General features: G+C 41.1%; 1 protein-coding gene across 1 annotated transcript; it reads right to left on the bottom strand.

Annotated features, from left to right (window-relative positions):
* Positions 1-6280: 6280 nt before the first annotated feature.
* On the bottom strand, positions 6281-22663 carry MKS1 (MKS transition zone complex subunit 1). The gene is made up of 18 exons (XM_015812815.1): positions 22569-22663; positions 19695-19813; positions 19090-19154; positions 17367-17522; positions 16667-16764; positions 16369-16497; positions 15295-15399; positions 15073-15181; positions 14925-14981; positions 13524-13566; positions 13005-13067; positions 12154-12224; positions 11206-11275; positions 10426-10533; positions 9274-9407; positions 9058-9140; positions 8063-8160; positions 6281-6773 (listed from the first exon to the last, which is right to left on the bottom strand). The coding sequence occupies exons 1-18, from the start codon at positions 22646-22648 to the stop codon at positions 6646-6648; spliced, it is 1716 nt and encodes a 571-aa protein (XP_015668301.1). The 5' UTR covers positions 22649-22663; the 3' UTR covers positions 6281-6645.
* Positions 22664-24252: the final 1589 nt, after the last annotated feature.

The following is a 24252-nucleotide window of genomic DNA, read 5'->3' as shown; positions in this document are numbered from 1 at the left end:
TGCTAGTCCAGTTCTGAAAGCAGCAAAGACACTTCTGCTTGCAGGATCCGATTTGGGTCCATTTCTCCTTAGCCATAACTGGTTTGTTTGAATTTGGCTTAGCATGTTTTATGAACAAATTGTTATTTGTCAATCATTCAATTCATATTTTTCTGTTTTTCATTTCTTAGAGATTTCATTCACACAATACACTTAAACGGGTCAATTAAAATTCAAAGTGCTTGACTTGATTAGTTTAAACCTTGCAGTGAGGGGGTCTCGGTCTTCATGTGATTCCCAAAGCTGCCAGTCAAAATGTTTGCAGGTTTGTGATGGGGAAATATGAATCAGCTCTGGAAGCTTCACCTGTGCAGAGGGCCCAGCGTCTTCTGGTATCCTCAATTCTACGTGTGACTGTCTGCATGGTGGTTAGGGTGATGCCAAAGAAGGGGACACAGTTGTACACTAAGGGGAGGAAAAGAGAGAAAGGAAGAGAGGGAGAGGGAGAGCTTGTCAAAAGAGACGTGTTGCTCTGATCATCTTGGAAATCTGCAACTCTGAAATGGGAATTAATCAAGAAACAAAGAATGTTGAGTAGCTCTTTGGGAACAGTCATGAGCTACTTTTGACTTCTACATTACAGACTGTTTCCATATCAAGGGCAAGAGCAAAGTACTGAAGGGATTTTATTGTGCATAATAAAATCATAAGCACAATAAAATCCCTTCAATACAATTTTTAAAAGTCTAAATTATGTCCCTCTAAGACAAGAACTGGACATCCTGTGGGTCCTGATGTGTTTGGACTGAGGACAGTCATTCTCACTCACTTCGAGTTACAACCTACCATTCATGGCTGTGATCTTGCCCAAAGTGAGAAGAGTGAACTCATCAGGCTGGACAAAAGGCCTGAGGTGCCGCTGAAGCTCGTTCATGATGACATTGAAATGTTGACGAGCAAAACTAGCCAGTGCATTGCTGACAGCCACCTGCAGCTCTCGAGGCACCTCCTGTCGAAAAAAGAATGAGATAAAAAATTACATTATGTCTTAAAACAATGCCGCTTATTTAAAGTAGCTTACACTGAAGATCTCACTTCATTTCATCTCCACAACAACTTTGTTAAATAGGCTGGGCTGAAGAAAGGTGATTCGCTCCAAATTTTCATAGCTCAGGATGAATTTGAAACAAGGCCTCCTGAATCCTAGTTTCAGCCACTTGCTGGGATGGCAGCAAATGAACAGCCAAAGGGAAATGAGCAGATATATAGATGGCTCTTGATTTTATCCAAAATTTAAGAACAGAAATAGCTTCTGCCAGCATCCACATATTCAGGAAAGGGAGCAGATTTATCATCACCTGTAAAAAGTCTTCACAGTGCAGGATAAACTGTAGAAAGGCAGCTTGATTCAGTCACGTTTGAATCCAAGAACACAAATATAATTGTTTAGCAGATGTTCTGGACCATCTGAACAATGTTTTCACCTCTTTGCTCTGAATGATTGCTACACACTGCTCAGATGGTTGGAAGTTAAAGTATGTCAAGGAATTGCGCAGCAACTTTCCAAATGAAGTCAGAGACACTGACACAAACATGTAGTTTTATATAAATAAATATATTGAACGTTTATGTTTACAGCAGACAAGATTGTCAGGAACACAGAAACATCATGAGGTAAATCAAACAGGATATAGAGCACACAAAAGAAAATGGTGGTGGTGGAGGGAGGAAAACTCCCCCTTTACACCCACAGCAACCAATCATAGTGTAGATTGCCTCTTGCAGGAGCCAGCACTCTCCAACCAATCAATCACAACTGTGTCTTTTCTGGCCCGTTGTACACTTTACTATTGTTGCCAAATGTAATAGCCTAACAAAGTAGATATTAAGTTCTGTGGGGTGGGGCGGAGAAGAACTTTTAGCTAGAATTGTTCCTGCTTACCAACAGAGATGCTCTCAGTTGCTTCAAGGCTGTAAAAACAAAGGTGCAGGCAGGCTCCACCTCCAGGCCTCGCTCCAGCATAGCCCGAAGGCTGCGATAGATGGCCACCTTCTCCCAGATAGAGCCCTGCAGGTGGGAGAGAGATCGTTTCTGCATTGGTATGGGAGGAAGCCATGTTTCACTGACAGAACAAATGGTCAGAACATAGCAAATTGCAGGTTCAGAAGCTGGCATCTCTGTGATAAAAAAAGGGGGTCAGAATGGGGAAAGATGCTTTTCTAGTGACCCTGCAGTGCTGTTTCTGAATAGACTAGGCCAATGATGGCGAACCTTTTAGAGGTCGAGTGCCCAAACCGCAACCCAAAACCCATTTATTTATCGCAAAGTGCCAGGGCATTGTGGTGCCCTCAGGGGGGGCATCGGGGTGTGGCCCACTGGGTGGGCATGGCTGGGGTGGGCATGGCCACATCGATGCTGCTCATGGGGGGACGCCTGTGGGGGCCGGGCAGGGTTGGGGGAGATCCAGGGGGTCTCTGGTGGGTGGGGCGGTGGACAGGAGACCCAACATAGATGGGGGAGGCATGCAATCCTAGCTGGGACTGGGGGGGGCCATGGCGCCGATGGGGATCTGGCTTTCCGTGCTCAGGGTGGCCTTTGGCTTGCTGGGTGTGGCCATGCTCTACCACCTCTACTTGAGCTCGCTAGCTGGACGCTTCGCCTCCTTTGTGCTGGGTGGGGCTGCCGCCCCGGACAGCAGCAGCAGCCTAATGGACCTGCGCAAGCTACTGGCAGCGGAAGCACGCGTGCCCACAGAGAGGGCTCCAAGTGCCGCCTCTGGCACGCGTGCCATAGGTTCGCCACCACTGGACTAGGCTGCAGAAAGTTATAGGCCTTGGTGGAGCCCTGGCTTCACTGAACATAATCCAGAGTTGCAAAGAGCAATTTTCCATACCTTGTCCTGCTGAAGGATAGTCATGAGTGCTGGCATCACAACGGCTGGCTGGCTACGAGCTGCATGTATAATATGAAATACTAGTTCCTTCTGGTTTCTTTCTTCTGGGAATTGCAGCAGTTGACGGATGGAGCAGAGATGTCCTGGGCAAAAGTCCCAAAATTAAGTAGGTAAAACAATAAACATGCCCTTGGTTTCATGGGGGAAGTGCTGGGTGCAGTTTGATACCTGTGCAACTGGACTTCTTTGAATTTTTAAATATGTATTTTAATTAAAAAGTAAACTAAGATGATTAAGGGGCTGGAGACAAAAACATATGAAAAACGGTTGCAGGAATTGGGTATGGCTAGTCCAGAGAAAAGAAGGACGGGGGAGACATGATAACAGTGTTCCAGTATTTGAGGGGCTGCCACAAAGAGGAGGGGGTCAACTTATTTTCCAAAGCACCAGAAGGCAAGACAAGAAACAATGGATGGAAACTAATCAAGGAGAGAAGCAACCTGGAATTAAGGAGAAACTTCCTAACAATGAGAATAATTAACCAGTGGAACAGCTTGCTTTCAGAAGTTGTGGGTGCTTCATCCCTGGAGGTTTTTAAGAAAAGACTGGACAGCCACCTATCTGAAATGGTATAGGGTCTCCTGCTTGAGCAGGGGGTTAGACTAGAAGACCTCCAAGGTCACTTCCAGCTCTATTCTGATTGACATTTAATTAAAAATTGAATTGAAAATTGAAAAGTAAAAGGAAGAGTCAGTTATGAGTAGTGGTTAAGGAACTAGGTTAGAAACTGGGAGACTGTGAGTTCTAGTTTTGCCTTAAGTACCAACCCAATTGGATGACTTTGGGCTGGTCATTAAGTAGCAAGTAATGGCAAACCACTTCTGAAATCTTGCCAAGAAAACTGCAAGAACTAGTTTAGGCAGTCACTAGGAATCAACACTGACTCATGCGTGCACGCATACACACACAGGAAATTGGTATGCAAAAAAATTAAAAAAAAATAAATCGAAAATATTCCAAAATTCTTCTAGACCACAAAATTGGTTCACAAATGTTAGAAAATAAAAAAGGCAGACAGCTGCAGCATAAGTATGCCCATTTGTGTAGAAAAAGGGTAAAAGCAAATAGGGGCAGGAAATCCTTTACATGTGATGTCCTGCTACAATATTTAGTATTTATTGCATTTATTTACATTGCCCTGAACATGTAAATGTCTTACCTCCATTTGATGGTGCTTCCTCATCAGCCATATGCTCATACTGCTTCTGTTTCGTGTTTTCTGTCAACGGTGAAAAAAGCAGTGATTGTGGTTTGCATTTACCCTCCCCATCTCACTTCCCAGTCTTATGGTGATGAAATTATCTTTCTCTTGTAGAATAGGACAAGTGTTTATGGCATCCCTGTCATTGTCTTAACACATGTGAACCAGACCACCATAACAAACAATAATAATGGCTTCTTTGTTGGGTATAGAATTGCGCATGCTGTTGCATTTTGACAACTTGGAATTAGCCTTGATCGTGGTATATAAAGTAAGCCAAGCAGTAGTCTGAATAGGCCAGTGGTGGCGAACCTATGGCACGGGTGCCAGAGGCAGCACTCGGAGTCCTCTCTGTGGGCACACGTACCATTGCCCCAGCCTTGCCTCCCCCCATGACACCCTCCTCACCAGCAGCCCTCCTGGAGGAGAGTTGCCCCCGAGCGTGGCCCACGCGGAGCAGTGCAGTCAAGGACATGGCAGCCAGGCAGTGTAGACAAGACTCTGCCCTCACGCCCCATCACGCAGTTGATGCTGCGGGACGTAGGCAGAGGGCGTGGCTGCCATGGCGCTGCTGGGCGATCTGCGGCGGGCCCTCGAGGCGGTGAGTGGCCCTGCGGGCAGATGGGGTGGGGGTGGAGCAGGGGCAGAGCCAGTTTTTGGGCACTCGGTCTCTAAAAGGTTCGCCTTCACTGGAATAGGCTGTCATATCTCAAAGCATTAACTTTCAAAAATGGCAGATGACTGGGCAGAAAAATAGCATAGACCTCCCGCCCTCCTGATAAGGTTCTTGCATGGGTCCCCCATCAAGCTCACTTTGTTCTGGGTTGAATGTTCAGATCTTGCCTTGATCATTCCCAAAGTCCTAAAGAGCAGCTGATGACTGAGATGGGCCAGAAACAGTGTGTCCCAGAGACAAGTTCCAGTTGACCTTGGTTAATGGAACAGCAACCTTCACAGAGCACTGTGACATCACTGAAAACCTGGGGAGCCCTTAGCTCATTCATATGAACTAAGTCAAGCAAGAGAGTCCAGCAAAGAAATATTGGAGCAAGATTCATATCTTAATACAGAAGATTCTTAAAGTGAATATAAAGATAAAACCAGAAACTTTTCTTTTGGGCTTAACGGATAAACAACTTGAAAAAAGGGAACAATGTTATATATGCTGGCAAGAATACCTTATGCATAAAAATGGAAGGATACTTTGATTCCCACATTGGACAAATGGCTACAAAAATTCATGGCATTAGCTGAGATAGCTAAATTGACTACTTTGATTAGAGAAAAGAATACAATTAACTTTGTTTCTACTTGGAAACCGCTTTTGGACTTTGTGCTCCCGGTAGAAAAAAAATGAAACTTTGATTTTGGGCTTTGTTGATCATATAGGTTTGTTGTTATGGAAATGTATACACTATTATGTAAAAGTAAAAAGTTGAGGTTGCATGTTGTTACCTTATTGTATTGTGCCAAAAAGAGTCTTAAGTCAAATGTTTTTTTCTTTTTCTTTTCCCCTTTACCTTACACTTTCTTCTCTTTCCTTTTCCCTCCCCTATGTTCCCATTATTTTCATTTTTCTTTGTATTTCTGTATTTTATATTTTGATAAACTAATTAAAAAACTGAATGGAAAAAAAGGGATGGGAATCCAAATAATATAGGGATTAGCAGCAAATCAGGAAAACAACTTGGAATCACTTTCCTTCCTACAGGAATCCTAGGGGAAGATGGTAGGAATTTTACAGCCCCAATCCCTGCATGAGTCATTAGGAGATTCACAGGTGGCAGCACCACTTGAAACTGACCCCACAGTTTCCCAACTATTTTGCACCCTTTGCTTGAAATCAAGGCAATACTAGTTTTGCGCAGAAGTTTTGGATAAAGGTGGAGACAAAGATGCAATATAGCAGTAGCAACTTTGCTCTCTAGCTTACTGGAAAGAAAAAGTTTTGTGGGACAACTTACTGTGTTTTAATTTAAGTACTTATTTTTAAAGAAATAAAGCTCTTTACAATTAGTAATATTGAAATATCATTGTTTTAATTGTCTCTTGTCCCCTGAGTACAGATACCGTATGTGTGTATGTATGTATATATGTGTACGTACTATAAAAACAAAGACGAACACCAGGATAAAATTTAAACTAAAAACGTTTAATAAAATGCCAAGCAAATGTGTATGTGTATACCCAAATTCATGCACACAAAATAAAATACCATACAACATGATTGCCTTCCTAAGGCATAGAATGTTTTTGTAATCTCATGATCTTGTGTGAAGAAAGGGAGAAAAACTGAGATTTCTGTCACACTCTTTGAAAAAACAGCAGTCCAAGCAGCTATGTCCAGCACCACATGGCCCACCTCCAGATTCAAACTGAGGTTCAGGAGTTTCTCATAAAATGCAGAAGCAGAGGTGAGAACCCAAGGCGTAGACCTGACTGGGGAATTCTGAGAGTTGAAGTCCACATGTCTTCAAGTGGCTGGGATTGAGAAACACTGTGGAGAACATCTTAGAAGACAGCAGGCTGCTTGATGATGCTTTCATCATGATGAGCTTCAGAGGCTGAAGTGCGAATCAAATCTTGAGGAAGGCTTTCCCGGGCTTCCTGCATACGTTGACGAGCCCGTTGAAAAGCCTCTGCAACAAAGAGAACAAATATGGTAGTTAGGTGGTGGTTCAACCTGCGCAGTCAACTAGTTCCCCTGCCAGCCCATTCCATCCTTCTAGACCACGGGTGTCAAACTCGCGATGTCACGTGACGTGTCGCGACATATCACGACTTTTTTTCCATTGCCGGCAATGGGGTGGGCGCAGTTTTGGCATGATGCATCCGGCCTGTGGGCCAGCAGTTTGATACCCCTGTTCTAGACCTTTTAACCGAAATCCCATGCTGAAATATTGAAAGCATGTGATGAGTTAAATACATTATGCAGGCTAGAAAGTATGTCTAACCTCTAGTAGCTCTGTGGGAGAGGAAAATGTATTGTGCAAAAGCAAAACAAGGATTTTGAATTCCACTTATTCTCTTGTTCTGACACACCATCCAGAATAACATATTTTATTCTATATTTTTTTAAAGGCCTAGGAGCTACAAAGTTATTTTAATTAAAAAAAAAGAATATAGAATATTACTCTTCTGGCAAATTTGAGTTTTTCAAATAAGAAACAGAATACCACATGTTTTTCATTAAATAGATAAAAAATACTATCCTCTTTAAATGATCCTGATGATCAAGATAATTTAAAATAATATTTAATTAGAAGATATGTTCGTCTTTAATAAAAAATAAATAACCACCTTCTAATTTGGGCTTTTTAAAGAAACCACTACCATATATTGAACTAAATGAGGAAATAATTTAGAATTAAAATGTCTAAAATGGCCATTGAGAATCTCAAGAACAAAATGCCCTGCTGGATTGGACCCCTAATCCATCAATCTATTATCACAATGGCCAATTCAGGACACAAGGAAGCCCACTAGTTTCCCAGCAGATGGCCTTTAAAGCAGGCATACTGTCGTCAAGGCTAATAATCATTAGCCCCTTGGACTTCCATCAATTGATCCAACCCGTTTTTGAAGTCACCTTAGTTGGTAGCCAACACCATATCTCATAGTAGCAAATTCCAAAATTTAATTATGCATTAATATTTCCTTTTGTCTTTCCTGATTCTTCCAGAATTCAATTTAATTTAATCTGATTCTAGTATTTTGGGACGGGGAAAATAGTTTCTTGTCCACTTTAACAGCACCATGCATAGTTGTGTACATCTCAGTCATATCAGCTCTCATTTGCCTTCTTTCTAGACTAAAAAAGCTCAAACATTACAACCTTTCCTGATAGGGAAATTGTAATGCCCAAGATCCAAATAGTTCTATTTTCTGCAAAAAAAAATCCTACCTGTTTTTGTATGAAAAACCTTACCTAAGACATTATAAACGGAACTTTGTTGACTGAAGTTTCCTAGTCGATCCAGAACACTCTGCATGCGTTTCTTCATGGAGCTGGACTCCAGAAAAGCTCTGCCAAGAAAAACAAGTTTTAAAACTAGCAACAATATGCTATTATATGTTGTAGGAATTCCTGGAAGAGGAAGTTGCTTTTTCTCAAATGATTAAAAAGAAATTTGCTTTATCCCCATCAAACGATGTTCTGATTTTCGACATTCTTCTTTGTTAAAAAAGGGCTACACATTAAATTCTTGGTCTTAAAGGACAGTGCTAATGTTTTCACAACAGTTAGTTGCAATTCTAAAAATGCATTTATAATCAGGTGTTCAGGACTAATCTTCTTTTAGCACGTTCCTTCTGTAATATTTGAGGGGAAATTAGGAAGAATCAGGAAATTCAGCAGCTACCGTTGCTGATTCCTTGAAATGAATCCAATAGCAGCTACCAAGTTAAGGTTCTCAGCCTGAGGGAAGGAGGGGCATGGCCTGTTGTGCAGGAAAATGGGGTGGGGGTGGGCTTACTCAAGTGACTTACAACCTTTTCTACCAGTTTCCCCAAAGACTTTGCTTGCAGGAATCTGGCAGGGAAGGTTGCAATTAGTGAACACATGATTGCAGGAGCTGTTTTAAGTGTGAGCTGGTTGCCAAGCTCCTGAATTGTGATCACGTGACCACAGGAGCACTGCAGTAGATGGAACTTTGAGGACCAGTCATAAGTACTATTGCTCAGTGCTGTCACAACTTCAAATAAGTGATCAGTAAGCAAGGACTACTTGTATGTGCATGTCTGCATCTATATCAATGAGAATATTGAAATTAGGCATTTGATCCAAAAGCAGATAACCAAGCTGATAAGAGAAACTGCTTTTTGCTGAAATCTCTTTAAATACAAAAGGAAAGAAATTCTCTTCCCTGTGCATGTTCAGAATTTTCAGAAATTCTCTCTCTGTAGTGGAGAGAAAAATCTTACTTGGACTGCTGCAGGCAGTTCAGCCGGAAAGTGACACTCCCTGTTGTTTCAGAACGAAAACCAAAACGGCTGAGACGATCACCCTGCACAGAAGATAAGCATCAGATTAGGGGAAGTCCTGACTGAGTTTTCATCCTTCTTTCTCAAGAAATCTGCCAAACTCTGAACCAAAATGCTTTGCAGATGGTGGGTGGGCATGGGGAGGCAGGCACTCACTGTGAAAGTACTTGGCACTTTGGCGTAGGTTATATCCTCAAGCTCTGGAGATCCCCCAATGAAAAACCTCCGTAGTTCTGAAATGGTGCCCAACTCCACAGGACGCCATGTAGAAACAGACAAAGTGTGAACCCCTGAATCATCAGGTTGAACAGGATTGATGCCAGAGATATGGGGAGAAAAAAATCAAAAGCCTACTCAGAACATGCATGTCCACTACCAGTATGTTAGCCACTGAGATTACAATATAAAAGTTCCAGTGAAATACAAGACCTGGAAACTGTTTACTACAAGCCAAGGAAAATTTAGAGATACTCTACAATAGAGAGAAGCTGGATTTTCATGGCTTGTAAAAGATACCATAATAATCCATTCACACATGAAGTTTTATTTATATATTTACTGGCTTTTATGACATCTTAGGCTTAGAGTAACTGTAGATGGCTTATGAACTATAAACCATGTTTACATACCACAGTGACTATGTTTGTATCACACTATGACGAACTCAAACAACCACATTACAGCTTAGCACAATGTACAAACTCAGCAAATTTGTCCATCTCTTGGCAGTGACCATAGGAGATGTTCACATCACCTGATATATCAGGATATATACTATCCCATTTGAATGGGAGGAGGGCAATCCTTTCAAAATCTTGAATCATCTGCCTTTTCTTCCAAAACTGTTGTATCTTAATCTTCCCCTAATGTGTTAAATTGAACAACAGCAAATGACAAATGCTCAAAACCACCCAGGAAATTTCACCAATCAGTAGGAATGTGAGTCTGCTAGGAGAATGACAGAAATGCATGATGAAGTGAGTATCTATTGTAAGCATGCCATCTTAAATGCTAAGAGATGCCATCTTAAAAAGACTTTCCAGAATTCCAGCAGCTAAAGAAAATAAGAAAGAAGAGTTTTTTCGACTAGTTTTCAGAAGAGCATCTAGTACTAAAACATGATGAATATACACTACTAGAGGCAAGTAAAAAAAATAAAAATGTATTTTGATTTTTGTTTTATGTAAGTCACTCAGAGTCACATAAAAGTGGCTATATACAGTAAATCAAATAAATAAAGAAATTAATAAACAAATTTGCCTTATGAGTTGCACCAATGCAGAGTTCAGTTCTACCACTGTCTTTTACCTGGCGTTGCTGGCAGCACTACAAACCCATAGCCTTCAATACGGTACCTATGCCAGAAATCCAAGGAAAGAACCTCAAAGTATAGGACAGGCCACTCAGGAAGGGAGCCTATTAGAGGAAGGAAGACAGTGAGTAAGACACCAGCCAGTCTCGCATCAATGTTTTATTCCAGCATAAACAGTAGGGCAATTCTGCTGATGGAGGGATGTTGAAATGCAACTTTCCACTAGAATCAGAACAAACCATTGCTCAGAGGAACAATCCTCTGACATAGTTGCAAGTGTTCGTTGAAATGAGTACAAGCTACGCAACACATCCTGCTCTTCTGCAGATCCCACCCATTACTGTACAGTTTTTTTCTACAGCAGAAGTGTACAATTGGAGGCTTCAAGGCTTCATGGCTTCAGCTCTGAGAAATCTCCAAAAGCTGTAAGCAATTTGTAATTTTTAATACTGGAGAAGGTGAGTGAATATATGTGGAGAATGATCACATTAACTACATTTAGCTGTAATTAAATTGTAATAATTTAGCTAGAATTTTGTGTTTGTCTCTAACAATTTTAAGGGTATCAACATCAGTCTGGAAAAAATTGTGCACTCATAATCTAGAGAATGTCCCAAAGAATTACACTCCATAAATAAATAAAATCCCTCTTATCTCTCATGTGACAGTCCAATCAATTCTCAAAGATGGAGACAAACAGCTCATATCCATTAGAGTAGAACCATTTCTGAACTTCTTTCTGACATACAAGTCTGACTTTCAATGGCATGACTCACCTTCTGAGTCATCCTCTTGGGCAAAGAACATCTCCAGGGTAAATGGGAAGGAAAAAAAAGCCACCCTGTCCTGGGAATGAAAAATAGTAACATCAGCTCCTACACGGGGCAGCAGGAAACAGAACAACTCTGTGTGTGTATGATGGGAGACAGAAAACTGATATAACAGGCAAACATACTGTCAAGATGGATATGCTTTAAGCTTGACTTAGAGTTGCCCCCAATTGCGCGTAGGCATCGTTGCATGATCATGCTGTGAAGGGGCTGATGGGTAAATGTAGGATTTTCAGAGGTATAATTGCAACAGCTAGGCAACCGCCTCCAGACAACAGAGGCATAGATTTCCTGACGATAGAGAAGTCTAATCCAGGCTTTAAACCAATAGAATCACTCTACTGGTTTTGTACCAACAATTAATAATTCATATAGACTCTAAAGCAAAGGAGATTCCCCCCCCCAAAAAAAATGTTTGTCTATATGCTCAAGATCTTCTCCAATCTGATGTTCTCCAGATTTAATTTTTATTTTTATCCTTTTTAAAATTATATCATTCTGTATAGTTGCCCATCTTGCAATTGTGATTCTGGTGGCCATTCTAGATTAAAAATCCCATAATTCTTATCCTCCGGGCATTCCAATCTAAACTGAGAATTTGTGGGCCAACTGAGGTTCAACAAAATTTAATGTAAATCATTAAGAAATCTCAATAATTGGCAGTACAATACATTTAAGAGTTAAAGGAGTAAGTTGAAGAAGGCACTACTAGAATGTAGCTTTGAAATATTAGAAGTATCAGAAAACTAAAATCTATAGCAAGAATTTCATTCCAGAGTCATGTAAGGCTGCTATTCCTCAAAGTATGGAAGAAAAATGTACCCCAAAACTGGCATTAAACTGTGACTCTGCAAATAGTCCCCCTCCCTCACAAATGAACCACCTTAAACATACTTTGCCATGTACTTTGCTAGTGCAAGTCTGTGTCACTCCAGAGAGTAGTTGAGATGGGGGACATGACCAGCCTAGAAAGAAAATAGAAGCTTTTAGCACTGCAGAAAAGATAGCAAAATTAATTAGCAGATAAAGAACTGCTCCAAAACCAAACATCCTTTCATTGCATACCAGGTAGTTCCTGACTAATGACTTTAATTAAGCCTGGAATTAAGGTCTTATGTCACAGTGGTTGCTAAGCTGGTCACCATATGACCAAGCCTAATTTTATGACCTTATTTATGGTGGTCATCAAGCAAATGCTACATTTGTTGGATGTGACAGTTGTTAAGTGAATGCAACGGTCATTAAATGAATCCATTTATCCAGCTGGCATTTTTTTTGCCAAAAACAGAAAGTAAACAGAATATAGCAAAAATGCTAAAAATCATGGTCATGCTGAAAACAGCCATAAATGTGAGCCAATAGCCTAGCTCCCAAAGAAAATCAGATGTGTGTGTGTGTGTGCGTGCGTGCGCTGCAGTTGAATATAAGTGATGAGGTGGAGAAGGGTGACACAAGGATTTTTTCTGACTCTCATCATGCAACTGGATCTAGTGATCCATTGTCCATCAGTATCTTAAGACTGGAGTTTAGGGAGTTTGGGGGGGAAATATGGCCTCAACTAATAATACGGTAGGTTCAAGGACATGTTTGATTTGCTATGTGAAGATTTATGAATCTCTGTACTGTTTCAATTATTTCTTAGAAACAACTCTCGAAGAGAATACACATTTCTACAAAAACTGTATGTGGTAGATGCCATATAGTGTCTTGCTCCCAATCCTAAGGGTCTAATTTATACTACTCACAGCTGGGCAGTTCCAAGAAGAAATGTATGTACAGATTGCTGTATTCATAACCCTGGGCTGAAACTGGGAAAGAAAAGGAAACACAGTAATAAAGCCCTATTCTTTGGATCTTTTCTCTCATTCTTAACCAAGCTGCCCAATCCTATGAAGGTGCATACACCTTGCTAAAGAGACCCTGAGATTAAAACAAAACCTGAGTGAGTTGGCTAATCAAACCTGTAGGATATTTTAGTTACAATCACAGCTTTAGATTGCTTACAAACTGAAAAATTAGTCATTTTTCCTAACAGCAAAAAGGCGCCTAAATCAATATTAGGGAAACATCAAAACTAATTACAGAACCTCAAGAAGTATAAATCAGTTAGCAGGATCATAATGTACTTTTCCTCTATGCTGTTTCATAGGGCAAGCACAGGCTTCCAGTTACAGTTTGACCCTTGGTATCCTAGGGATCAATCCTGGGTTGAATTTAGAAGGAGGAGAAACAAAAACTACGCCAAGAATAAAAGGCTATCTTACCTATTTCACCATTAACAAAGAGTCGGAAAATCCCAGGGGCAGTCTGCAAGAGGAAAGAAGGAATATTACCCAGCAGAAAAACTGCAGTCTACATTCTGTTGGTTGGGGTTTTTTTTTAAGAAAAAATTATATGGCCGCCTACTCACTTTCAGTGACTCTAGGCAACTTACAAAAAATATTTGGTCTGGCCAGTTAAAGAATTTCAGGTAAATTATTACATGAAAAGCTTTCCACTGACTGAGAGCTGCTGACTAATCAGACTTGATAAATCTAGACTGGGGGGATCAAATGATTGCTTAGATATAAAGCAATTATATTTTTATAATAGAAGGGGAATATCAGATGCAAACCCCCCAAGTCAGAGATATTTATGTATTTATATCCCACTTTTATTATTTTTATAAACAACTCAAGGCAGTGAGCATAGCTGGTATACCTTCCTCCTCCTATTTTCCCAACAACAACCCTGACAGGTTGACTGGTCCAAAGTCACCCAGCTGGCTTTCATGCCTAAGGTAAAACTAGAACTCACGGTCTCCCGGTTTCTAGCCTGGTGCCTTTTAATACACATCTTGACAACTTTGTTGCATAAAGAGTAGTTTACAAGCAACAGTTAACCACTTCGTGGAAGGAAGTTCTCATTTTACCTCTTCTAATACTTGATTTTATGAACACAGGGATGGAGAGGGTTTTTTTGATGATCAATGAAACAGAAGATATATCAAAGGTTATGTGATGAATATATGACAGAATATATGGCAGGTCAGTTCAGAACTTGAGATTCAATTGTCAGCGTGCTTTGGATTCAAAGGTAAAAAATATCCTTGGTTGAGCTTAGCTCCTGATGGCTAATCTATGTAATTTTTAATAATGTTATAGAAGTGGTTTGCCTTTGTCTTTCGAAATATTTTGTTTTCACTTTCTCAGTGGCTCTGTGTGGTTCTCCATCCAAGGACAACCTAGCATGAACCCTGCTACCTTCTTATATCATCCAAGGCACAATTTAATTTTCAAAATAGGCTTCTCATTTAATTTAACAATAACTAGTATGGAAAATTTGCAGGGTGAGAAAAAGACTAAGAAGAAAACCGCAGCACCATTTTTCCCTCTCCAGGAAAAAGCCGCTATTAGAATTCTGATAAGACAACCTGCAAATTGCAGGAATTTTATTATTTGCTCAAATCATATAAAATGTTTGTTTCCAACAATGATAACTAATCATGAATGTTGTGGTAATGCATTACAAAGCAGAATTCCAAATTCCACCAACTTTACACTCTTCACTAAAAATAGAACCAGATTTGAGGTTCTGGGGTTCTATCTTAAACAAGTTAGGATTAGGGTTAACAGCTACCAGGTAAAGCAGACATACAGTATCTGGAGCAAAAAAAAGTCACTTACCATCTCAAAGTCAGATCCCACAAGTCCACTGAGGTACTCTTTATGTCGGCTGTACAACTAAAGAATGAAATATCTGGTCAGAAAATAACACATATATCCCTTCTAAAAACTTAGTTCCCACTTAGGAACAAAAGATAAGAGTTCTTACATCCTTGAAGACACGCTGCTCCCGTGCCTCCTCCTTCTCTTCCACTGTAGCAGAGGCATTCTCCAGAGTGAATTTCCACATTTCTCGCTTCTCCCCTTCCAGTTCAATCCTTCAGAGTGCCAAACACAGCCCAACTCAGATAAAAGATCTGTATAATTGATATGCAAGTGCCCCTTGACTCAATTCATCTTCAAAGATCAAAGGGCTCTAAATGCTGCTCACCTGTAAGGCCCTTTTGTGCCTGTAAAGTCTGGCTTAACTGTGATGACTCCATTGCCATCCACCTTGATCATGCAGAGAACATACTCATACTCCTTGCAACCAAGTCTATGGAGAGATCATTAAAAAAACATGACGTGCTTCTTAGGTCTTAATACTGGCAGTACAAGACACATTTAGATGTTTCTGAACATATAGAGCAATGATATGCAAAGTCCAGATCCAGGACTCTTTGAGGACTAAAGGAGAACCCTCAGCCACAGAAGATGGCCTTGAAATATTGGAGAGCTTCTATGCCAGTGGTGGCGAACCTATGGCACGCGTGCCAGAGGCGGCACTCGGAGCCCTCTCTGTGGGCACACGTGCGTTGCCCCAGCCTCGCCTCCCCCCGCGACCCACTCACCAGCAGCCCCCCTGGAGGAGAGTCGCCCCCGAGCATGGCCCACACGGAGCAGCACAGCCAAGGACATGGCAGCCAGGCAGCATGGACAAGACTCTGCCCTCATGCCCCATCGCACACAGTTGATGCTGCGGGGCGCAGGCAGAGGGAGTGGCTGCCATGGTGCTACTGGGCTGCCTGGGCGATCTGCGGCGGGCCCTGGAGGTGGTGAGTGGCCCTGCGTGCAAGCAGGGAGGGGGACGGGGTTGGAGGCGGAGTGGGAGCGGGGCAGGGGGTGGAGCTGGGCGGGGCCAGTTTTTGGGCACTCGGTCTCTAAAAGGTTCACCATCACTGTTCTATGCCATTCTAGGCTGCCATGAATTTGATCCATACCTGACTCTTAGTAAAGAAAGGATGTCATTAATCTCCTACTTCATCACTTGATCAACATGTAACAGGGATTACTATGATCTCTTCAGCGCAACTTTGGTTTTTGCTACCCTCTCAACTCAAATTTCCATTAATTCCCCAGAAATGGTAACATGAGGGACACTGTTCTCATGCAGCTGTCACCTTCAGTTGTATATTAAGGAGTGCTAATTACCTTTGTTCAACTTCAAACACTTCTTGGAACCTGGGGGGAGCTGAGAAAAAAAACATGGGACCAGAAGCTTTGGTGCACGGACACACAAACTTACTTGCCTTGGGGTCCTAGGTCCCCCATAATATACATGGTCTGCACAGGAGTATTAATGATATGGTTGTTCTTGATGAATTCTTCTGAGGGCTGCCAGGTGATAATTCGGGATTTCAGGATGTTTCCTTCTCTGCCAAGAGGGGCAAAGGAGATTGTTGCCTATAGTGAAGCAGGTTTCTTTCTGCTTTGGCAGAACATATAGAAAAGCCAAGGAATGCCAGGGTGGATCAGAATCATCCCCCCACCCCTCAAGCCCAAGAGATTTGTACAGCAAAAACAGTGTCCATGGTTGCACTCACACTGGCCTGCGTTCTTGTCTTCTCCTCCTCACATTAGCCATCATTTCTGCCAAATACGAAGGCACTTCCTTGTTAGAAGTGGTCACTTTCTGACCATGCTGGAATGTAAGAAGAGAGCTTGTTATTCTCATTTACACAGGAAAAATGTGAGCTAAGAGGTTGCATTCAACCCAAGGAAATATCTTTTTAGCAGTACATTCGCTACAAAACAGACAGCAAAGGCTCCAGAGTGACAGCCCATCAAGGGAAAGCATTTTAAAGTTTCCAAGGTTGAGAAACACTGTTCTGGAACTGAACTGAACTGAACTGAACACCTGCTGATTACATGCTTTCTTGGCAGTAATATGAAAGTGATTTGGTATTGCAATCTTTCAATATAGTTTTCCAACTTCTAACTCTGACTGACTGCTCTGGACTTTCCTGGTGATCTTCCATCCAAACATCACAACGATCTAAGCCTGTCTAGCTTTGGAGGGATCTGCTACTATATGTCTGAACTTTACTCCCTAAACCAGAAATTATATTTGTAATTATATTTGTAATTAACAATTATTACTTAAGGATTATAAACATATTTTTACATATTTTCTGGTAGGAACAATTCCTCTCTTCCTATCAATCATGTTGACATAAAGAAAATAGATTCTGGGTCAGCCATCCAGTCTCCAACCCATTTCCATCTCTATTAAAAAGCTGGCACCTCTTCTAGGTTGGTGAAGCGATCATGGTCTGTGTAGGTGAAGATCCGCTTATTCTTTCGACCTCCCAACTCTTCCAACTTTAGGATATCCTGGTGGTATTGTCGGTCAAGTGGGCTCTGGCAGGCAGACACATTCTGGTAAAGATCGACCTCAAACTAAACAGAGTAGAGAAAACCATTGTTGCTGGTATACAGTAACAAAGCTCTCCCTACAAAACCTTCAACCCATGGAACTGCAGTATCAGCAAAGCAGAAGTCCCAGCAAAAAACAGACAATTAATTGGATTTGGTAGATGAGCAAATCACAAAAAGAGCCACTAACTTCTGTAGGACTCATATCTAATTGGATTTCTCATATATAAATAGGTGCAATGAAGGAGAAGAATGGGGGAGAAGCAAAGGGACACAGTTTGGACAGTGTTCCATTCAACAAAATAGGTTGAAAGTAGTCCGAAATATTTTTACCTATTAGACTGAGCCATTTAGTCTCTAAAAACCTGATTGAGAAAGTATACAAAGGAAGCCTGTCTTCTTCTTCATTTAGAAGTTTGGTGCTTGAGAAGGCTTGAAAACAAAATGTTTTGCACACCTTTACCTGAGTGACTGAGAAAAAAATGTAGGCCTACTGTTGAAATCTGGATGACTTATGGCAGGGCTTTTCAACCAGTGGTACGGGTACCACCTGTGGTACATTGACACCTGGCAGGTGGTACGTGACCATCCTAGAAAAGTGGTAGCGGGGGAGCGGAATGAGTTGAACCAGTGCCAGCACCGCACAAGCCTGAGCGAGAGATGGCTGGAGCTGCAGGGCTGTCAGGGCTCAGCAAAAGCACCAGGATCAGTGCCGCTTTCCGGCTGATCGGCGCTTCTTTGGGGCTGTCAGGGCTCAGTGGAAGCGCCAGGATCAGTGCCAGGATCCAGCTGGAGCTTGGCGCTGATCCTGGTGCTTCTGCTGAGCCCAGAAGAAGTGCTGATCAGCTGGAATGTTGCAGCATCTCCAGGGTCTTGTGATTTACATTCAGATGCTTGGCAACTGATTCATATTTATGACGGTCATAGTGTCCCAGGGTCATGTGAAGTGACCAAAACCTGCTGCAACCACCCAGCAGACGGGGGGAATAAAAACCAAACACCCCCCACCCCACCCCCGCTGCCAATCCTCAACAGAAATGCTCACAACAATGAAAACCTCAGACAGGAGGAAGAGCGCCGCCGGGCGGGCAGGCAGGTATCTTGCTCAGCTGTGGCCTGGGGGCACTTTTTTCAGGGCCATTATAACTTCGAACAGTCACTAAGCGAACTGTTGTAAGTCGAGGACTACCTGTATCACTTTTTTCCTTTTTTGGGGGGGGTGTCATCAAGTTTTTGACCCCTTGCTAGGCGACTGGTGGTACTCGGATGTTGCCATATCCTAAAAGTGGTACAATGGGTGAAAAGGTTGAAAAGCCCTGACTTATGGCTTCATATTTTTCAATCTAGAAGTCTGTTAGAATGAAGTTTGTGCTTTTAAACATTCCATGAGATATCCATGTGAAATTTGCAGGAACAGCACATGATCAGGCTCGACAAGAGGCTAGAACGTTATGCTTGGTTGAAGGAGAACTAGATTCCAATCACTGCTTAGCCTGATATCTGGTTTATGTACAAATAATTTGACTAAGCACTGCCAGAAGCAGTGAAAACTGCTAGAATCATTAGTGGGACAATCACCCCATCTACTTACTTGACTGAAGAGTTTTTCTTGCCAGCCAATAACAGCCTCTTCTTTCTCTTCAGGACAATGCCCACCTGAAACACAGACAAGTCTCCAAAGTGTGCTTGACAAGAATCATGGCTTAAGATGCTCTAAATCTCCCAGAATTTATTTTCTCTCTTGGTTACTAATATACGGAACACCTGGGCAGGCCTAATGATTATTTTATGGCTTTGAATGTCTTTATATTCAGAATCAAAGCTAAAGTCAAGAAAAACTTAGGAGTTAGCCACACTAAATCACTGCACAAATCATGGGGCATTTTATTTGGCAACTTAACAAGAAAAGCAATGCAGGAAATGAGAAAATTACTGTGCGGAAAGCAGAGAATCTCACTGACTAAGGTCATTAGTTTTGTTAAGGTAAATGATATCCCTGACCACCAAAATAAAAATTAGTTTAAAAATGAAACAAAATTGTACAGAAACATTTCTTGGTTCCATAGTCATAGTCTGCAAAAAGGATATTTCAATTATTTGGTTTTATACTGATCAGACTTTGCAGTTTTAATAGTCTTAAAGCCTTTCCAGACTTTCAGAAATCATTGTTCTTAAACCTCAGCCAAGAGCACTCACATGCTGAGTTATAAGGCTCAAAAGTTGACAAGCTGATGTGCTGTTGGCCTGATTGGCAAAACGACTGCTGTAGTTGCTGTAGTAGAAGGCTAGTAGAAGTAACCCGCTGAATTTTAACCCTGCAAGAAAAAATATATATTGGTTTTGGACATCTGGAATGTGACATTCAAAGCCAGTTGCTTGAAAAAAAAAGGAAAGCAGAGGAAGATCACTCCAAATGACTGTTATATCTAGACCAGTGGTGGCAAACCTATGGCACGGGTGCCAGAGGCAGCACTCGGAGCCCTCTCTGTGGGCACACGTGCTGTTGCCCCAGCCTTGCCTCCCCCCGCGACCCCCTCCTCTCCATCAGCCCCCCTGAAGGAGAGTCGCCCTTGAGCGTGGCCCACACGGAGCAGCGCAGCCAAGGACATGGCAGCCAGGCAGCGTAGACAAGACTCTGCCCTCACACCCCATCATGCAGTTGATGTTGCAGGGTGCGGGCAGAGGGTGTGGCCGCCATTGCGCTGCTGGGCTGCCCGGGCCCTGGAGGTGGTGAGTGGTCCTGTGGGCAGGCGGTACGGGGGATGGGGGGCAGAGCGGGGGCAGAGCAGGGGGGTGGAGCGGGCGCGGGGCCAGTTTTTAGGCACTCGGTCTCTAAAAGGTTCGCCATCACTGATCTAGACTTTTGTTCCTACTGATCATTATCAGTTGAGAAATATCTGAATTTTAAAAAAATATTTTATTTTCTTTTAAAAAATATTTAAGAAAAGAATATAAATGTGTAACAAGAGCAAAGCAAAAAATGGATTTACAAACCAATAAAAATGATAAAATGTTAAGAAAACCATTCCTTTAATATTTCACTAGTAACATTAAACTAAGAGAATACATGGAGATAATCACAAATCATTCAATTTCAAATTATCAATAGGGTGAAGTCAGAAATTAACAATGGCAACTACAATAATAAGAATTTTCAGTCAAAATAGTAGGATAAAAATGTCTAGCCAATCTGAGATAATCTGTCCTTAACTTTATAACCACTTAGACAGAACTCAGTATTTTAAGATCTTAAGAGAAATTCAAATTTCAGTTGTGGCAGAGGTCTATGTGCAGAATTATAATTCATAACTGTTTTCCAAGCTGAAGTTAACAGACATATTTTTTAAAATATGAAATCAATTTTGACATTGATGCATACTTCCAGAATTGGATCTGCCAGTATTCTAAAGAAAGAACTGAGTATAATTTCCAATGAGAAGTATAAAGTATCTTAGGAGCAGTTATTTGCAAAGCTATTTCAGTATACTTTGTAAAAAGATATAGTCAGGGGTGCTTAACAGAAAAATACTTGCAGGAAAATTAAAATCAGAATCTAAAATCTGTTTCATTTCATTGTGAGGCATCTTCCAGAATGTTTGAGCTTGCCACCAGATCTGAATTATTACATTTCCAGCAGTATTGAATATATATTATCTATTTCTATTATGTGAGCCTTTATCGGTGACAATAAATAAATGAATGGTTTCTGAATTAAATAACATTTTGGTATAAAGTTTTTGTTTAATTTTTCCTCTTAAATTATTATTTTTTCAGGACTGTGGATACACATAGATTTTTGTTACTCTTTATGTAGGTGTGACAGTGATTTTAAGGGGTGAGTTCTCTTTTAACCATTTGAGTACTTGTAATTTAAATATATGTTTCCTGGTTTTCAGATTATTTTTTTTATTATCTTTGATTTTACAGTAACATCTGTATTGCACTGTTGTATCTAGTAGTTGTGACTAAAAACAAGATGCTATGTATTCTTTTTGCACAGAAGTGTAACAGAGCCAGACTTTTGTTAATTATTTTTAGTTAGAGCTATCAAATCAGAATGGTAAAACTCCAAAAACCACATGCTAAGGAATACTAGTCATTCTTAACATTTGCTGTTTTCTAGCAGTTGTCTAGCTTTTTGCAGCACATAGTAGACATATTCTAATATTAATTTTGCTTTGTTTAAAAACTTATTTTGTATTCTGCATTCAGTAACAGACTCCTTGATTATATTAATTAGAGTTGTAGGATATATTTAAAATTAAATGATTTCTCTCTGAGTAAGATTAACTGTAATTGAAATACAGGTACTTTCTCATACGTATATTTATATATATATATATATATATATATATATATATAATCACATTACTACGTTCTATTTCTATATCACTGCAGCTATGTTTGTAATTATTTAGTAGCATGTTTGAATTTTTTTTTATATATTTTATACCAGGAAGCCTAACCCTCAATTATTTGTGCATCTTATCCTATGCATTTATTTTATTTTTCTAAGTTTACTGTTACTGTCAGTTGATGCTGTGGTTGTTTTCTGCTTATTCTGCACATTGTTACCAAATCCTCAGATCGCAGCTTGCATTTCTTTTAATTCAACTTTTAACACCGCCTCATACTCGCAAGCTACTGCCAATTTTTTTTTTTGGGGGGGGGGACCCTGCATTCCTGAGGTGGATTATAAAGGCTTTATTTACCCTTCTTTCAATACTAGAGAACATTAGCGTTGCTACTCCGCGATTTTTCTCTCGGGGAGGGTAGACATTATTAAACGATTTACTGCCTGTGCGCGTTTACGGGGTATTTGAGGTGTAATTTTGAAAGGGAGAGCCCAGTTTGGTGTAAGAAAACCAAGTAAAATACATTGGTTTCCCTTTTGGAAACCAGTATATTGGTTCCACAGGATCTTTTCCAGACTGGTTTGTTTGATTGATGGGCGGGCTGCAAAGCAAAAGGACGAGTGGAGTAACGGACCGCCGGCGGCGGTTGCAGCGACTTTGAGCCGCGAGAAGAGATCGAGGCATTTCACGGCAGAGAAGGGAAGGGAGCACCAACCTGACGCGCAGGTTACGGATGGGGTCTCGGGATCGGTATACCGCCGCGCCCGTGTCTTCGTTCCAAGCCGCCTCCGCCATCGCTCCCGGGGCGGGGAGAGGAAGGCAGCGGCGTCTCGACTAGGCCGCTTTTCCATGGATACGGCAAGATGGCGCTGAACATAAATATAGAAAAAGGAGAGGCCTCTAAAGCTTCAGCGGTATCGTTACCAGGCTACATGAGAAAAGCCAAGGTTGACGTTCTCCACGGGAGAATTAGGTGAAGCAATTTTGCAAGACACGTTTATCACGAGTCTATGGATATTCTCAATCACCCAGGTCTTGGTTGTCCCAAGGTATTTTTTCCAAAAAGCAACTGGCCTTTCTTGGGGGTTTCTTCCTTTGAAATCCCCCACTAGTCGATTAGAACTGAAGCTTTTTGAATGAGAAGCTAAACGTCTTCAAAGGAAAAACAAAAAACAAAGTCCAGTTGCCTTTTGGAAAAAGCACTTTTGGGATATGTTTATCACAGCATCATTTTTACAGATCTCTAGGCTTGGAAGAGACCATTGAAGTTTTGGGTTTGTAAAATATATAATATAGAATCAGGGCTGAAAGGGACTTCGGAGGTCTTCTAGTCCAACTCCCTTGCTCAAGGCAGACGACCATATACAGGTAATCCTTGACTAACGACCACAATAGAGCCCAAGATTTCTATTGTTAAACGAGACATTGTTAAATGAGTTTTGCCCCGTTTTACAACCTTTCTTGCCTCCATTATTAATTGAATCACTGCAGTTGATAAGTTAGTAATCCGGTTAAATGAATCTGGCTTCTCCATTGACTTTGTCAGAAGATCGCAAAAGGTGATCACATGACCCTAGGGCACGGCAACCATTATAAATATGAATCACTTGCCAAGCATGTGAATTTTCATCACAGGATCATGGGGATGCTGCAAAGGTCATAACTGTGAAAAATGGTCATGTCACTTTTTTCAATGTCCTTGTAACTTTGAACGGTCACTAAATGAACTGTTGTAAATCGAGAACTATGTGTACATCCAGGTCAAATGGTTTTCCAGTCTATTTTTTGAAAACCTCCAATAATGGACCACCTACAACACTGGAAGGCAAGCTATTTCATTGATTAATTGTTCTGAAAGAAAATATCTCCTTATTTCTAAGTTGGATCTCTTTTTAATAAGGTTCCACTTCTTGTCTTGCCCTCTGATGCTTTGGAGAATACGTCGATCCTCTCTTCTCCCTTGGTCTTCATCAAATGCAATGGCAAGAACTTGTGAAAACCTTTTTCCATCATACATCATAGTAATTCAAGACTTTTAGATCTCTAAAAAGAGATTCAGGGGCCAAGCCTGCCAAAATATCTTCAAATACAAGTATCTGCATCAGGAGAAGCATAAGGGCACTTATCTAGCAAGCTGGTCACAGGCTATCATCTGTCAGCAGAAACCACTTAAAAATATACATGGGACAATCTGGCCAGGCTCTAAGCAAAACCCAAAAGGGTTACAATTCCATCACTTGATAATGGCAGTATCCTAAAAAGGGCAGAGATGGCATTTCAATTCCTCAGAATGCCATCCTTGAGTAAGATAAGGTTAGTTCAGTTCAAAAAGCCCACTTTTTGTACCAACCAATAGTCAGAAAAGGGCCTATTAATTGTCTCTAGTATCCTTGCCATCA

The sequence above is a fragment of the Protobothrops mucrosquamatus genome, unplaced genomic scaffold (genome assembly GCF_001527695.2).
Source record: "Protobothrops mucrosquamatus isolate PMUCROS unplaced genomic scaffold, P.Mucros_1.0 scaffold112, whole genome shotgun sequence".
NCBI lineage: Eukaryota > Metazoa > Chordata > Lepidosauria > Squamata > Viperidae > Protobothrops > Protobothrops mucrosquamatus.
Note: the sequence above shows the minus strand (reverse complement) of the source record. Positions and strands in the feature narration are given on the sequence as shown.

Coding starts and splice junctions, on each gene's coding strand:
- MKS1 (XM_015812815.1), bottom strand. CDS start 22,648: ATGGCGGAGGCGGCTTGGAACGAAGACACGGGCGCGGCGGTATACCGA. Junction 16,498..16,666: donor AGACAAGAACGCAGGCCAGT/GTGAGTGCAACC, acceptor CCCTCTTGGCAG/AGAAGGAAACATCCTGAAAT. Junction 12,225..13,004: donor CTTCTTGGAACTGCCCAGCT/GTGAGTAGTATA, acceptor TTTTCTTTCTAG/GCTGGTCATGTCCCCCATCT.